Genomic DNA, 17,312 nt, shown 5'->3' with positions numbered 1-17,312 from the left:
CAATGATCTTCAATGGGAATCCACAGCAAAATAGCCGCTGGATGTACCAACATGGCCACTGATTTTTCTCAGCACATGGGCTACAAGAAAATGGCAGCCCTGCGAAGCTTCTGGGGACCCCCCAGCCTCCTGGACAAGATCGACAGAATGGGGGCCCCGGTAGTGACAGGCAAGTCCCCCCCGGCACGAACAATCGTCCAGTCGCTGGTGACGCACCCCCCCCCTCCTGCTGGCCTAACGCCAGTTCCGACCCCCGGGGGTAGGTTCAAGCAACCCATAGGCCCAGTAAGTGAGGGGAGGGAAGGAAAGGGGGGGGGCGTTTAAAAGGACAGAGGTGAAACCCGGGTGTCCAACCGTACTAGGGAGGGGCCCGTGTCCACCCCAAAAGCTGCCAGGGGAAAACAATTACTCACCATACCTGGAGCAGGCGGGTACCATCTGACAGAACCCCTCTCCACCGAAGTGGTGGGGCTGTCGGCCAATAGGAACGCTGTGACTTGAGCTTAGACCCGGTCGTGTGTGACCTGGGGAGACGTTTAACTCGTAGGGCCAGTCCCCATCCAGTGGGACTATGCCGCGTTGGACCTAGCGCAGAGCTGGGGTCTGCCCGCGCACGCTGGCTGGGGTGACCACTGGATCTATATATCCAGCCCTTCGCCCAGATCCAGCTTTGTTGCTTGTAGATCTCACAGGAAAAAAGTCAGAGAAAAAGAAAAAAACTCCTGACTAGGCAGATTAAAACCGACATCCTATAGCAGAGAGAAGGGACTGTCAATAGGCGTAGCCAGAACTTTTTTTTTCTGCCTAGTGTCCTACTCCTGTAGGGGGCAGTATATCCTACTGTTATGAAGAGCAGTTTATTCGTCAAGAGCAGTTTGTCAATGAACGATAGAGAAATGGTACATTTTCATATCTATGGAGACTTTGGGTATACCCTGTAGTGTCTAAAACATCTTACGGTCAAAAATAAAATGGACTAGAAAGTCCAAGCATGTTCGCAATAAAAAGACCACAACACCAGTTTATACTAAAAGAATAAAGATTTTTATTAAGCATTGTAAGTTGCATTCAATAGCCTTCAGACATAACGCACCACAATCCACCGACTTCCAAACAAAGCCAACAGTAGTTCATTCTTGCACAGTCCATGAGTTGGGGCAAAACTCCTTTCAACTTACATTAAAAATACCTACTCAGCTCTTGCGGGCAAAAGAATGGGGGGAGTTACACCTCATTTCTGATCACTAATGAGTGATGAAGAGCATCAGGAGAATTATATGAAAACGAAGAGAAAAATGATTTGGAATTTTTTTTTTCATAAAGAACATTTAAAAGGTTTTGGAAACACTAACAGAAACATCAAAATGAAACAGGTGTACTCGGCGTAGGAAAAGGCTGAAGAGCTCAGGAACGGGCAAATCCTGTCCTGCTACAGAAGTGGGGTGGGGGGGGGGGTGAAAGGGGTAAGGTTTAAAGATCAAAGCACTTTTAAGATTATTTTTTTAATCACAGAATCCATATTTGCTAATGTGAAAACAGCAACAGAGAACAATAATGCAATACAGCAATGGATACACCAGAGAAAAAACGTTGATATTTAAACGGCTAGTTAATTTTTTTTTTGTTTTAGGATAAATGCAACAGAGGTCAATAATCACAAAATTTTTTTTTTTAAAGGTTAGAGCGAGATCAGTCAATGACTAAACATAAGTAACATCTCATCGAACTATTACTGATTATTAGTTTTTTTTGTTTTCTTGTTTTGCAGATGGGCACAGAACTTTGTAAGAATGGCAGAAAGAGGACGAGAACATGCATAATATTGACTACACACCTTAAAAAGGATGAACCATGCAAGGTCAATAGTAGCACTAATGGTCTACGTTTGATTCAAAAAACCACACAATTTCATTGATCACGGATGCATGGTAGAACAGTATTCACTGAATTTTTTTTTTTTTATTACTTTGTGAACGCCTGTTTATTTTTCAAGGGGAAAAAAAGGTTGGTGCCCTTTTTTTTCTTCCCTCTGATTTCTAGCTTTCCTTGAATAGTATGAGTAATGAGTATTTAAAAGATAAGAAAAAAATCTGTAAATGTTAACGCTATAATTGTTTGTGTTCCAATAAAGTTGCACATCGTAGTACGAAAAAAAAAAAAAAAAAAAGAGAAAAACCACATCAACAGAGATGAAATAATAAAGAATGAAAGAGGAAAAAAAAAACTGGTTTGTGCCATAATATCATGATGCGGAAAACCAAAGTTTCTGATTTTCTTTTAACGTGACACAGTATTGTAAAATCAAATATAATGGCATACATATGGTGCCAAATACTACAAATTATACTTAAGCTATATATATATATATATTTATATATACTGAAAAAAGAACTGCCATAAATTGTGTTTGCTTGTATCTAAAGATACAGCATGAGCGGTTTTTGTTTACGCCTTGTTGTTGTTGTAACCAGTTTAAACTTTGCGCATGTTTCGTTAACATATGGGAGCCAAATGCTCTTCAAATAAGCTTAGCTTTTGTTTTTCCTTGTAGCATTTTGACTACAACTGGTTAAAAAGAAAATAAAACCTCTGAAACTTTTTTTTTTTGTCGTCTGACGTCAAAAGAGGGATCCGAATTTCCAAATCCTCATTTTTCACTTACGGAAAGGAAAAAATGTACGTAACTGTAGGCTCTCCTTCTTTCCAGATATTCCTAACCCTGAACTTTCTAACATCCTTCACCCTCTAGAAAAATAAGTTTACTCTTCTTTTTTTAAGACAGAGGCCTCAAGGGTTTCCTCCTCGTGGTGCCCGCTGTCTGGATCTAGTGCATTTAAATGAGGATTCGTATTGCACGCTTTAGAGTCACTGCTTAAGGCACTTTCAGAGTGGTTGGAGGGCTGGATGTCTGCCGAGCCCCCGTTGATCTGGGAAGCTTGGGTGTCCTCGTTCCCCACTCCGTTCTCGATTAGAGAACCATCTGAAGACACGGCGGATGATTTGGAGTCTTCGGATTGTGTCTTAAGCTCTTTGGCCACTTCTGCCGCAGAAGTAGCGTATGCCGGCTTGGTCTGTGGAGCAACATAGAAAGGGAAAAAAAACTTGAATTATTCTTTAGAACACAATGTTCAGCCGCAACTTGTCTGTGCACTGCCTTGCAAACAAAGAACGGAGCAACTGCCAGTGGTAACAAGACTCCTCCTTTAGAATAAAACTCCACCATAATGATACGCAATGCACAGATTTTTAAAAATTGTATTTCAGACTCTTACTTGCTCTGGTTCTGGAGACACATATGAAATCATTTCTCAAAATGTCACCCAAGAGGGTTTATCTACGTAAACAGTCTCAGTGTTGTATTGGAATAGGGACAGCTGCAGGCTCACTATATAGGATTCTCTGTAGGCATCTCACCAAAGCTAAGGCTCATATTGCAGAAGATACTTCTAAATTGACTTTAAGCTTTGTGCAAACATCTTGTTAAAGCAGTCAACCAGTCATGTAACCAAGAAAACTATATACCTGAGGGAATTCAGTACACAAGGTACAAAACTCCCCTGGGCTGCCATGGTTGCAAATGGCAATGATATTGGTCAGAAAAGACAGCTGCAGTTCAACTGGCATAGTAAGCACAGGTAGTTTTCTTACCTTGTCAAGACACAGGGTGCTCAGTGATTAAACGTGGAAGTGAACCATGATGGGGAGTTGAACTTGAAAAGCTTGTGAGTTAATTATTTGGAGATGTGCCATAAAAACAAACCATACTAAAAAGCTTGCAAGTTTACTTGGGGCAAGGGCACTGGCACAACAAGGCTTTTATATGTAGGAGCAAACATTATCATTCAGTGGGCCTAACCCACATTGCGGACCACTGCTTTGAAATACTGCATGTTTATTGTGAGTAATGTAGTTGATCTATAGAACAAAGGAAGATAAAACCTGACCAATCCTAAACAGGGCTTAGACGACAGGCTGCTGTACGGGACTAACCCCTTTTAGTGCAGAAAAAAAAAAGGAGGTGTAGCAATGTAGAAGCACAGTACTACAGCTGCATTGACAGTTACAAATCCCAATGGGGCAATTTTGCTAAAAAGCCAGTGAAGCATTTACATGGTGCAAAGAAGTGATCGACCGATTATCCTCAAAGCCTAGATATATTGAGGGCCAATATGCACTTTCCCCGATATATCGGAATCGGCCTTCCGTTTTCTATCGATATTGAAAGTGTACAGGTCCCTCTCAAAAAATTAGCATATTGTGATAAAGTTCATTATTTTCTGTAATGTACTGATAAACATTAGACTTTCATATATTTTAGATTCATTACACACAACTGAAGTAGTGCAAGCCTTTTATTGTTTTAATATTGATGATTTTGGCATACAGCTCATGAAAAACCAAAATTCCTATCTCAAAAAAATAGCATATTTCATCCGACCAATAAAAAAAAAAGTGTTTTTAATACAAAAAAAGTCAACCTTCAAATAATTATGTTCAGTTATGCACTCAATACTTGGTCGGGAATCCTTTTGCAGAAATGACTGCTTCAATGCGGCGTGGCATGGAGGCAATAAGCCTGTGGCACTGCTGAGGTGTTATGGAGGCCCAGGATGCTTCGATAGCGGCCTTGAGCTCATCCAGAGTGTTGGGTTTGGCGTCTCTCAACTTTCTCTTCACAACATCCCACAGATTCTCTATGGGGTTCAGGTCAGGAGAGTTGGCAGGCCAATTGAGCACAGTAATACCATGGTCAGTAAACCATTTACCAGTGGTTTTTGCACTGTGAGCAGGTGCCAGGTCGTGCTGAAAAATGAAATCTTCATCTCCATAAATCTTTTCAGCAGATGGAAGCATGAAGTGCTCCAAAATCTCCTGATAGCTAGCTGCATTGACCCTGCCCTTGATAAAACACAGTGGACCAACACCAGCAGCTGACATGGCACCCCAGACCATCACTGACTGTGGGTACTTGACACTGGACTTCAGGCATTTTGGCATTTCCCTCTCCCCAGTCTTCCCTCCAGACTCTAGCACCTTGATTTCCGAATGACATGCAAAATTTGCTTTCATCCGAAAAAAGTACTTTGGACCACTGAGCAACAGTCCAGTGCTGCTTCTCTGTAGCCCAGGTCAGGTGCTTCTGCCGCTGTTTCTGGTTTAAAAATGGCTTGACCTGGGGAATGCGGCACCTGTAGCCCATTTCCTGCACACGCCTGTACACGGTGGCTCTACCTGTAGATGTTTCTACTCCAGACTCAGTCCACTGCTTCCGCAGGTCCTCCAAGGTCTGGAATCGGTCCTTCTCCACAATCTTCCTCAGGGTCCGGTCACCTCGTTGTGCAGCGTTTTCTGCCACACTTTTTCATTCCCACAGACTTCCCACTGAAGTGCCTTGATACAGCACTCTGGGAACAGCCTATTCGTTCAGAAATTTCTTTCTGTGTTTTACCCTCTTGCTTGAGGGTGTCAATGATGGCCTTCTGGACAGCAGTCAGGTCGGCAGTCTTACCCATGATTGCGGTTTTGAGTAATGAACCAGGCTGGGAGTTTTTAAAAGCCTCAGGAATCTTTTGCAGGTGTTTAGAGTTAGTTAGTTGATTCAGATGATTAGGTTAATAGCTCGTTTAGAGAACCTTTTCATGATATGCTAATTTTTTTAGATAGGAATTTTGGTTTTTCATGAGCTGTATGCCAAAATCATCAATATTAAAACAATAAAAGGCTTGCACTACTTCAGCTGTGTGTAATGAATCTAAAATATATGAAAGTCTAATGTTTATCAATACATTACAGAAAATAATGAACTATCACAATATGCTAATTTTTTGAGAGGGACCTGTAAGTACCGAGGTGATGCCTGCAGCTAGAGGCATCACCCCGGTACCGGTGCCCATAGCCGACGGTCGGCTGTCTTGTAATGACAACCGATGCGGCTGAGAAGCCGCTCGGCTGTCATTCCAGGGAGCGGACGTCCCCCCCCCCCCTCCTTCTGTGGCTGGCCTGGGTCTCCTGTCCCACCGTGAGACCCGGGCATCCTACCTTCACCGCCTCCATCTGCACTGCCTCCGCCTGACCGGGTCTCCATTTCTTTGAATTTGGCGCCGCCGAGTACCAGGAAGTGATGTCATGATGCCGAATTCAAAAAACTTAGAGCATTCAAAACAGCCAAACTTGGCGTTTTGAATGCTTTTAAGTGCAGAGGAGGGGTTTGGGGTCTTTTAGACCCCCAGAACCACCCACCACAGTACCTGTAGACATAAAAAAAAAAAAAAAAAAAAAAACTAGATCGGTCGATCAATAGTGCATAGTGGCTGGGAACGTGACCATATCTACAAACTGCACATCCTTCCAGAAATGTCTCCGTTTTCAGCTTGTGTTTGTTTTATAAATGCCCCCATAATATTCATATGACTAAATGCTTGGACAGAAGGCAAAAAAAAAGAAAAAGATATATACAGCCAGGTAAAATAAGTATTGAACACGTCACAATTTTTCTAGGTAAATAGATTTCTAATGGTGCTATTGGACATGACATTTTTACCAAATGTCCGTAACAATCCATGCAATCTATATATAAAGAAACCAAAACAAATAAGTTCAGAAATTAAGTTATGTGTAATAAAATTAAATGACATAGGGGAAAAAGGTATTAAAACACACTAACTGAAATTTAATGCACAAATTAAAGGAACACTTTTTAATTAAAGTATAGCATCAAGTCAAATAAACTCCTGGGAAATTGATTTGGTCAGTTAAGTAGCAGAGGGGGTTGTTCATTTCAGCTGCTTTGGTGTTAATGAAATTAAAGACAGGTGCACTACATGGGACACAATGAGACGATCTCCAAAACAGGAATGGTTTTACAGGTGGAGGCAAATTAATTTTTTTTTCCCTGCTCATCTTTTCTGACTGTTTTTCACTATTTTTGCATTTGGCTAAGGTCAGCGTCACTACTGGTAGCATGAGGCGATACCTGAACCCTATAGAGATTGCACAGGCAGTCCAACTCCTCCAGGATGGGAAATCAATATGTCCCATTGACAGAAGGTTTGCTGTGTCTCCCAGCACAGTGTCAAGAGCATGGAGGAGATTCCAGGAGACAGGCAGTTACTCTAGGAGAGTTGGACAGGGTTGGAGAATGTCCATAACCAATCAGCAGGACCGGTATCTGCTCCTTTGTGCAAGGAGAAACAGGATGAGGACTGCCAGAGCCCTACAAAATGACCTCCAGGCCACTGGTGTGAATGTCTCTGATCAAACAATCAGACAGACTTCTTAAGGGGGGCCTGAGTGCCGGACGTCCTCTAATGGGCCCTGTGCTCACTGCCCGGTATCATGGAGATCGATTGGCATTTGACATTTTACATCAGAGTTGGCAGGACTGCCACTGGCACCCTGTGATTTTCACAGATGACAGCAACTTCACCCTGAACACGTGAGAGTCTGGAGCAGCCGCGGAGAAAGTTATGTAACATCGTTCAGCATGACCAGTTTGGTGGTGGGTCAGTGATGGTCTGGGGTAGCATATCCATGGATGGTGGCACAGACCTCTACAGTCTAGACAATGACACCCTTACTGCCATTAGGTATCGGGATGAAATCCTTGGACCCATTGTCAGACCCTACACTGGTGCAGTGGGTCCTGGGTTCCTCCTGGTGCACAATGACTGGCCTCATGTGGCGAGAGCGATGGAGCTCAGTGATGCCCTGGTCCAGATCTGGGAGCAAATACCCCAGGACACCATCCGTTGTCTCATTGGGAGCATGCCCCGATGTTGTCACGTATGCATACAAGCACGTGGGGGCCATACAAACTACTGAATACCATTTTGAGTTGCTGCAATGAACTTTCAGCAAAATGGACTAGCCTGCTGGGTCATTTTTTCACTTTGATTTTTGGGGTGTCTGAATTCAGTCCTCTGTAGGTTGGTAATTTTAATTTACATCAAACGATATGGCATCCTTTTATTCCTAACACAGTACCCAGTCCATAGCGTGAGCGTGCATACAGGTCATAGCAGTTGAGTGCATTACTTGTTTTCTTTAAAACAATTGTACTGCTAATTCCAGGTCTTTCTGAAACTCTCCACAAGTGGTCCTAGGTTCTTGCACAACTTTTCTGAAAAATATTTTCTCTCCTCTGTCAGAAATCCTGTGAGGAGCACCTGGCAGTGGCCAGTTTATGATGCAATGATGTTCTTTCCACTTCTGGATTATGACCCCAACAGTGCTCACTGGAACATTCAAAAGTTTAAAAATCCTTCTACAACCAATGCCATCAGTATGTTTTGCAACAATAAGGTTGCAAAGGTCATGAGATGCTTGTGTGGCACGTTGGTAATGAGACACCATTTTATGGGGCATCAGTTAAGACTGTACCAGCTGATGTTAATTTGCACTGACAAGGTGCAGGATTGCTTTCTAATTACTGATATATTTCAGCTCGTGTCTTGGCTTTCCACGCCCTTTTTCACCTACCTTTCTTCACGTGTTCAATACTTTTTCCCTGTGTCATTCAATTTTAATACACAACTTAATTTCTGAACATATTCGGTTTTGGTTTCTTTGTATGCCTGGATTTCATAGGTTCTTACCAACATGTGGGGGCCTGCACAGAGGAGGGCGGAGATACAAGGGTGCAGCCATCAGAGCAGAGAAGTTGGGTGACAGGAAGGGAAGAAGTGAACAAGGCAAGAAGGCCGGTCCTGGGCTGGAGTATCCCAATAAATACGCCCTATTGTGTGATGTTGGGGAAACCAGTCAGGGACCGGCATTGCTGGAGCAGAGCGACGCCCCTAGCTGCCAGGGGATGAACTCCTCCAGTGAGGGCGGGAGCAAGGGAAAGGAAAGACAGGTTTTGGTGGTAGGGGACTCTTAGGACAGAGAGGGCAAACTGTCACAAAGACCGTAAGTGCCGTTTACCGGGCGCTCAGGTTTGGCACATCACGGATCTGGTGGACAGATTATTGAGTGGGGCTGGGGAAGACCCAGCTGTCATAGTACAAGTGGGTACCAATGCCAAAGTCAGAGGGAGATGGAGAGTCCTTAAAAACGATTTAGGAGCTAAATTGAGGAGTAGGACCGCCAAGGTAGTATTTTCAGAAATACTACCTGTACCTTGAACCACACCAGAAAGGCAGCCTGAGATTAGGGAAGTAAACAAGTGGCTGAGGAGCTGGTGTAGTAGGAGGGTTTCGGGTTCCTGGAGAACTGGGCCGACTCAGTCGGCTAACAGCTCTTTAGTAGGGACGGATTGCACCTAAATGGGGAGGGTGCAATCGTACTGGGTGAGAAGATGGCCAACAAGTTAGAGGGGCTTTTAAACTAGGTGATGGGGGAGGGAACGCCAGCGGGGAGCAAGATTCAGTGGGCACAAAGGGGAACAGTAGCGGTAGGGTGTTCGGAGTTCCTAAACCCAAGGTGGGCACGGGGAAAAAATAAAAATATCGCAAGAGCAGCCTAAAAACAACAAACGAGGATATAGTATTCAACCGGACAAAATTACAAGGTTTGCATACCAATGCTAGAAGCCTGGCCAACAAGATGGGAGAGCTGGAGCTGCTGATGTATGAAGTGGACTTTGTGGGGATTTCAGAGACTTGGTTTGACAGCTCTCATGATTGGCTAGCAACCATCCAGGGGTATTCCCTTTTATCTGTAGAGATAGAGAAGGTAAAAAAGGGGGGAGGGGTATGTCTGTATATTAAGAACAGTGTACAGGTAGTACAGGTAAACAGGAGGGACAATATTAATGGAGCTAAGAAAGGAGGTAGAATCCCTATGGGTAGAACTTCAAAAGGAAGGCATTATGGGGAAAGTATTATTGGGCGTATGCTATAGGCCCCCCAACCAGAGGGAGGATGGGGATGCAGACCTCCTTTCCAGATTGGATTGGCAGCTAGGATGGAAAATTTAATTATAATGGGGGACTTTAATTATCCAGATATAGACTGGGCAGAAGGAACCGCGCATTCATCCAAGGCTTGGCAATTCCTAAATGTTTTGCAGGATAATTTCATGGGTCAGATGGTGAACGCACCGACAAGAAACAATGCGGTACTTGACCTACTGATTATCAACAATACAGACCTAATCACAGATATAGAAATACAGGGCAACTTAGGCAACAGTAACCATAGGTCAATTAGTCTCATATAATTCATAGTAATAGGAAACACAAGGGTAATATAAGGACACTGAATTTCAAAAGAGCCAACTTCCCAAAACTGCGTTCTTTGCTAGAAAATATCAAATGGGATAGAACCCTAGGAACAAAGAACACGAGGAAAAATAGGAGTGCTTCAAGAGCATACTAAACAAAAGGATTGGCCAGTGCATTCCAAAAGAGAATAAATTTAAAAGAGCAAAAGCAAACCCTGGGTGGCTAAACTTCAACATAAAAAGGCATATTAATACTAAAGAAAAGGCATTCAAAAAATACAAGGCTGAGGGGTCATTGACAGCATTCCAACAGTATAAAGAGTGCAATAACAAAATGTAAAGGCGAAATCAAGGCGGCTAAAATAGAACACAAGAGACATATAGCGGGAGTAAAAGAAAACCCAAGAAATTCTTTAAGTATATAAATAGTAAGAAAGCGAGACCAGAACACATTGGCCCCATAAAAGATGATGAAGGGAATCTGGCCAGAGGACAGAGAGGGTGAACGTGCTTCTCTTCAGTCTTCACATAAGAATTGGGGGGCTACACTAACCCAGCTTGTAATGCTAAATTAAATAATATACCTCAGGAAGTACCCCCATGGTTAAAAGAAGATAGACTTCGAACTAAACTAGAGAAACTTAACATAAATAATATCACCGGATGGCTTGCACCAGGGGGTTCTTAAAGAAGTCAGCCAGGTGATAACCAGACCTTTATTCTTGATCTTTACGGAGTCTACAGATGGGAATGGTGCCAGCTAATAGGAAAAAAGTCAACGTGGTACCAATATTTAAAAAAGGGCCGAGATAAATCCCAGGTAACTATAGATGTGTCAGCCTAACATCTGTAGTCTGCAAAATTTTGGAGGGGATGTTAAGGGACTATATACAAGACTTTAGTAATGAAAATGATATTATCAGTAGTAACCAGCATGGATTCATGAAAAATCGTTCTTGCCAGACCAATCTATTAACCTTCTACGATGAAGTGAGTTGCCATCTAGATAAAGGAAGGCCTTTGGATGTGGTGTATGTGGACTTTGCAAAGGCATTTGACACCGTTCCCCACAAGCGCTTACTGTACAAACTAAGGTACGTAGGTATGGACCATAGGGTAAGTAAGTACCTGGATAGAGAACTGGCTCCAGGGGAGAGTCCAGAGGGTGGTGATAAATGGGGAGTACTCTGATTGGGCGGGTGTGGAAAGTGGGGTCCCCCAAGGATCTGTCCTGGGACCAATCCTGCTTAATTTACTTATAAATGATCTAGAGGAGGGGATATCTAGCACTACATGGCAGATGAGGTTTAATGTTGAAAAATGTAAAGTACACTTTAACACGAACACAAGCTAATCACTAGGGGGGGGGGGGGACGGGGGGGGGGGGGGGGAACACTTCTGGGTGAATCTAAGATGGAAAAGGACCTGGGGGTCCTAGTGGACAACAGGCTTGGCAGTGGCATGCAATGCCAAGGCACTGCAAGCAAAGCCAATAGAATACTGACATGTATAAAAAAGGGGGATTCACTCCAAAAAGAGATTATTCTCCCACTTTACAAGACTCTGGTCCGGCCACACATGGAGTATGCCGTCCAGTTCTGGACACTGGTCCTCAGAAAGGATGTGCTGGTACAGTAGAGAGTCCAGAAAAGGGCAACAAAAATAATTAGGGGAATGAGGATCTAAGCTATGAGGAAAGACAGCAAGCATTGAACTTATTCTCTCTGGAGAAGAGACGCTTGAGAGGGGATATGATATCTAACTACAAATGTACTGTTGACCCTAGCATAAGGAACACATTTTTCAGAGAAAGGGAATACAATAAGACACGTGGCTACTCACTAAAACTAGAGGAAAAATGGTTTAACCTTAAAAAACATAGGGGGTTCTTTACTGTCAGAGCAGTGGGGATGTGGAACTCTCTTCCACAAGCAGTGGTATCAGCAGGGAGCATCGATAGTTTCAAAAAATTATTAGACAGTCACCTTAAAGACCACAACATACAGGGGTATACAATGTACGGTTAACGTCAAACACACACACATCATAGGTTGAACTGGATGGACTGATGTCTTTTTTCAACATAACTATGCAACTATGTCATGTCAATAGCATCTTTAGAAATATATTTACCTTGAAAAATGTGGTAACGTGTTCAATACTTATTTTACCAGGTGTGTGTGTATGTATGTATATCTTTTAAACAGCAGTGGAAATTAGAAAGCTGCTTTTTCCAACTAGATATCACTCCAATACTTTGTCCTGAATGCCTGAAACAATATACATCTTAAATTGTCATAGACAAAAAATCGTATACCTGAGTTGCCCCTTGGTTTTTGTATGCTCCTCTTCCATAATATCTACCGCCTCTTCCAAATGTTCGTATGACGGGGGTTGATATAACTCCTCTGGGGCGTCTACAGGGAGCAAAGAAAAAAAAAAAAAAAAACTTGTTAGAATTTGGGAATATGTATACATATAAAACTAGGGATGCACCGAAATTTCGGCCACCAAAGTTTTCGGCAGAAAATGGGCTTATCCCATTTCGGCCGAAAATGGGTTAAACATGCCGAAATTAATGGCTGCCGTGAGGAAGGAGGAGGGCGCAGCGCTGGTTTGAAAAGTCCCGCCTCTGGCCGGCCGCCTCCCTGTCCCTGTGATGTCCCTACTACTATGTGTATGAATGAACTAAACTGACCCGACACTGGGCGGGAGAGCAGCCGCTAATAGCTATAACTATGTGAGCGCTTCACTTTCCTGTCATGCGGGTATCTCCGCTGACAGGGAAGTGAAGCGCTCACATAGTTACAGCTATTAGCGGTCGCCCTCCCACCCGGTGTGTCAGTTCATTCATGCACAGATCGTAGTAGTAGTGACATCACCGGGAGGTGGGCCGCCGGCCAGAGGCGGGACTTTTGCTGAGGCCGGGGGAGGGGGGGGGGGGGGAAGCTGAGAAGAGGTTACCAATGGTATTAGTATTATTGCAGCATGAGGGGGTTAATGTATTGCCATTGCTGGTCACTGATGCATTAGTGACCGACCAGTGGCAGTTAATTAACCCCTTTGTGCTGCATTAGTGCAACCAGTAGCAGTGCAACCAGTGTCAATTAACACTGATACTGGTTGCACTAATGCAGCACAAAGGGGTTAATTAACTGCCACTGGTCGGTCACTAATGCATCAGTGACCAGCAGTGGCAATACATTAACTCCCTCATGCTTAATAATACTAATACCATTGGTAATTAAATTAACCTCTTGCCAACCAGTCACAGTACATATACTGTGACAGGGTGGCAGCGACAGGTGTACGTCGCTGCCTGTTTTTGGTGTATGACACTCTTCTATCTATTTTAAAATTATTTGGGGGGAAAAAGTAATTTTCGGTTTTCGGCCAAGGGCATCCTGCATTTTCGGTTTCGGCCCAGAATTATCATTTCGGTGCATCCCTATATAAAACCTATTACATACATCTATTGAAAGCGGAACCTTTTTCCTAAAAGCAAGTTGTCTGTTTTCTTTATTAGCCACACAACCCCCTTCTGTGCATGTCTAGCAGGTGTCTCCCCCTAGGTAGAATTTCACATATGCCCTTATCTCGGTTACCACCCATGTTCTCAATCCTCGTTTCCAGCCATGTTTCTATATACACTGTACAAAGCAAAGTTTACATTAGCATGCACCCAACTACAGTTATCAAAGCACAGGGAAAGAAAGGTTGCTAGGTAGTCCTTGATAAATTAAATGTGTTACACTTATCTGTCTTTGTAAATCAAGAGCAAAGTCAGGATATGGAAAGATAAATCGGATTTTTCTCTTCTATGAATCTTAGAGGCTTACCCACATAGTGACGCTTTGATGAGCAAAGAAATGCACAAAATAAATAAAAAGCAGAATTGTAGGTGGCCATATACCAATCTCACTGCAGAGTTTGGCAGCCTGGAATTATTGGTATCTGGAGACACCTGGCCATAGCTTAACCAGACCCTATGGTTTGGGCTTCTAGGGGGATTAAGTATCTTGACCAGATATGCGATATCAGCACTCTAAAAACCTTTGATTCTTTAAAGAGGAAGTAAACCCTCCTCTGCAAGTTGTACCTATAGGTAAGCCTATGATAAGGCTTACCTATAGGTACTGTAAATATCTCCTAAACATGTACCGTTTAGGAGAAATTTACCTTAAATGCAGCCATTGACATCACTGGCGCATGCGCTCTGAAGGAAGGGACGCTGGTGCCGTTCCTTCAGAGCCCCGTGCCATGACCGTCGGCGCGGGAGTGACGTAATCGCGGGTCCGGCCAATCAGATGGCCGGATGCCTCGATCCCGGAAGACAGGCGACTGAACATGTCGCCCATCATACAGGTAAGCGGGCGGCACGGTGGGGGCTCGCTCTAAGGTAAGTATTTCATAATAAGTTAGTATGCGATGCATACTAGCTCATTATGGATTTCTCTTTCAGGTTGGAAAAAAAAAAACGGAATTTTTGTAAAATCTTACCTGTAAAATTCCTTTCTCTGAGTCCTCCGACAGTCGCCGCCTCTTCATATTCGTCACCATGGGTTATTGACCTTTGCTCCGTAGGAGTAGCTAGGCAACAGAATAGGTTAATATCAAAGCTTTTAGCATACCCCACCCCTAGGGGGTGGTCCCCTCAGTCAATACCCTCCTGCTTTCCTACCTCAGTTTCAGTAGCATAGCAGTAGAGTACATAAACAAAACCCCAAAAGAGGGGCGGGGCGGCGACTGTCGGAGGACTCAGAAAGGAATTTTACAGGTAAGATTTTACAAAAATTCCATTTTCTCTTACGTCCTCCGACAGTCGCCGCCTCTTCATATTCGTCACTATGGGGACGTCCCAAAGCAGTGTAGACATGAGGGGTGGGAGAAAAATCGCAGCCGCGCCCAAGGCAACGCAGTACCCACATCAGAAAAAAAGGAACCTTACCAAAGGAAGGAAACCAACTGGGCAACATGAAAAAAACTTGCTCAACAGGAGCAACAACCCAGGAAAACAAATAACCTAGGGATAAAAACATCCCAACAGCCAAGGGTCCAAAAGAAAAAACAAGGAACCCTAAGGCACTGCCGCACTAAGAACCTTGCGGCCAAAGGAAGCATCTGCCGATGCCTGAACATCCACTTTGTAGAATTTTGAGAAGGTGTGAACGGACGACCAAGTCACCGCCTTACACATCTGGGCCACAGAAGCCCGATGAGGACAGGCCCAAGACGTACTCAGAGATCTGGTAGAGTGCGCCTTCACAGGCATGGGGAGAACTTTTCCCTTCAAAGCATAGGCCTGTTCAATGACCTGTCTGATCCATTTGGCGATGGTAGAAGCCGACACCGCCATGCCCTTCCGAGGCCCCTCTGGAAGGACAAATAGAGAATCCGTCTTGCGAAAGGATTCAGTCGATGACAGGTAAACCCTGATCGCCCGAACATCCAAGGAATGCAAAGCCACCTCCTTTGGATGTTTAGGCTTCGCGCAAAGCGAAGGCAAGACAATGTCCTCATTGAGGTGAAATTCCGAAATCCTTTTCGGAAGGAAGGACGGGTTAGGTCGCAAGACCACCTTATCCAAGTGAACCACCAAATACGGAGATCTGCAGGACAAAGCTGCCAGCTCCGACACTCTGCGAGCCAAAGTGATCGCCACCAAAAAGGCGACCTTCTTGGACAACAGACAACGAGCTCTCCCTGATCTTTTCAAAGGGAGCATGTTGCAACACGGACAGAACAAGATTCAAGTCCCACGGAGGTAAAGGCTCCCTCCTAGGAGGAACCAGATGCCGCACCCCTTGAACAAAAGTGCTAACCAAAGAATTAGACGCCACAGGGCGTTGAAAGAGAACGGCCAGCGCAGAAATCTGACCCTTAATCGTGGCCAACGCCAAACGCTGGTCCACGCCCGTTTGAAGGAAAGCCAACACTCTTGATACCGAGTATGAGCAAGGGGAATACCCCCTGGACTCACACCAAGAAAAATAGGCCTTCCAAGTACGGTAGTAAACCTTCCCCGAAGAGGACTTTCTAGCCTTGATCAAAGTGTGAATGACCTCAGGGGAGAGACCCCTATCCTTCAGGATCTTGGTTTCAACAGCCAGGCCGTCAAAGCCAGCGACTGTAAAGCAGGATGGAATATCGGCCCTTGAGACAGGAGATCTTCTCGAAGAGGCAGACGCCACGGAGCGTCGACCGCCAGATTCACGAGATCTGCGTACCAAGACCGGCGAGGCCAGTCTGGCGCCACCAGAATCACTGTGTGCGGCTCCGAGACCAACCTGCGAAGGAACCTGGAAAGTAGCTGAATCGGTGGAAAGGCATACATCAGACGATACTGATGCCAGGGAGCCACTAACGCGTCCGACGCATTCCGCCCGAGGATCGCGCGTCCTTGCCACGAACCTCACCACCTTGTTGTTTAGACGAGACGCGAACAGGTCCACATCTGGTGAGCCCCACTTCGCGCACAACATCTGGAAGACATCCGGGTGAAGGGACCATTCCCCCTGGTCCAGGGCCTGGCGACTCGATAATCCGCCTGCCAGTTCTCCACCCCCGGAATGTGAACCGCAGTTATCGCCGGGACGTGCGTCTCGGCCCATGACAGATTGTCGGCCACTTCCCGAGCCGCTCGGGCACTCCTGGTGCCCCCTTGGTGGTTGATGTAGGCCACCGCTGTGGCATTGTCCGTCTGCACCCAAACCGGACGGCCCTGCAGCCTGTCCGACCAACGCCGAAGGCAGACATTTATCGCTCGCAATTCCAGAATGTTGATCGGAAGGGAGGATTCCTCCTCCGACCAAGTACCCTGGGCGGACAGAAAGCCCAGAACACCACCCCAGCCCGACAGGCTGGCATCCGTGGTGATCACCGTCCACGAGAAAGGGCGAAAGGACTTGCCCCCCGACACCGCCAGGGACTGGAGCCACCACAGAAGGTGCCTTCTGGTGCGATGGCTCAATGAAATCTGGAGATCCAGAGATTGCGGTCACCCGTCCCACCTGGTCAGAATCTCCCTTTGGAGACCCCGCGTGTGAAACTGGGCGAAGGGAATCGCCTCGAAAGCCGAGACCATCAATCCCAGACACCTCATGCACGTCCAGGGGGACGAGCACTGAACGTCCCTGAGGGACCTGACTTCT

The 17,312-nt window shown here is 45.0% G+C and overlaps 1 protein-coding gene across 1 annotated transcript in view; it reads right to left on the bottom strand.

Moving 5' to 3' along the window:
* Positions 1–1,021: 1,021 nt before the first annotated feature.
* The window catches only part of FAM120A (family with sequence similarity 120 member A), a 134,076-nt gene continuing 117,785 nt past the window's right edge, over positions 1,022–17,312 (bottom strand). The window contains exons 16-17 of the mRNA XM_082265481.1: positions 12,479–12,578; positions 1,022–3,071 (exon numbers count right to left, since the gene is read on the bottom strand). Of these exons, the coding sequence (XP_082121607.1) occupies positions 2,760–3,071; positions 12,479–12,578 (412 nt within the window). The 3' untranslated portion in view covers positions 1,022–2,759. The remainder of the gene's footprint in view (positions 3,072–12,478; positions 12,579–17,312) is intronic.

Source organism: Pelophylax lessonae, assembly GCF_965119305.1.
Source record: "Pelophylax lessonae genome assembly, chromosome: 8".
NCBI classification, from domain to species: domain Eukaryota; kingdom Metazoa; phylum Chordata; class Amphibia; order Anura; family Ranidae; genus Pelophylax; species Pelophylax lessonae.
This window is presented reverse-complemented; position numbering and strand designations above follow the sequence as displayed.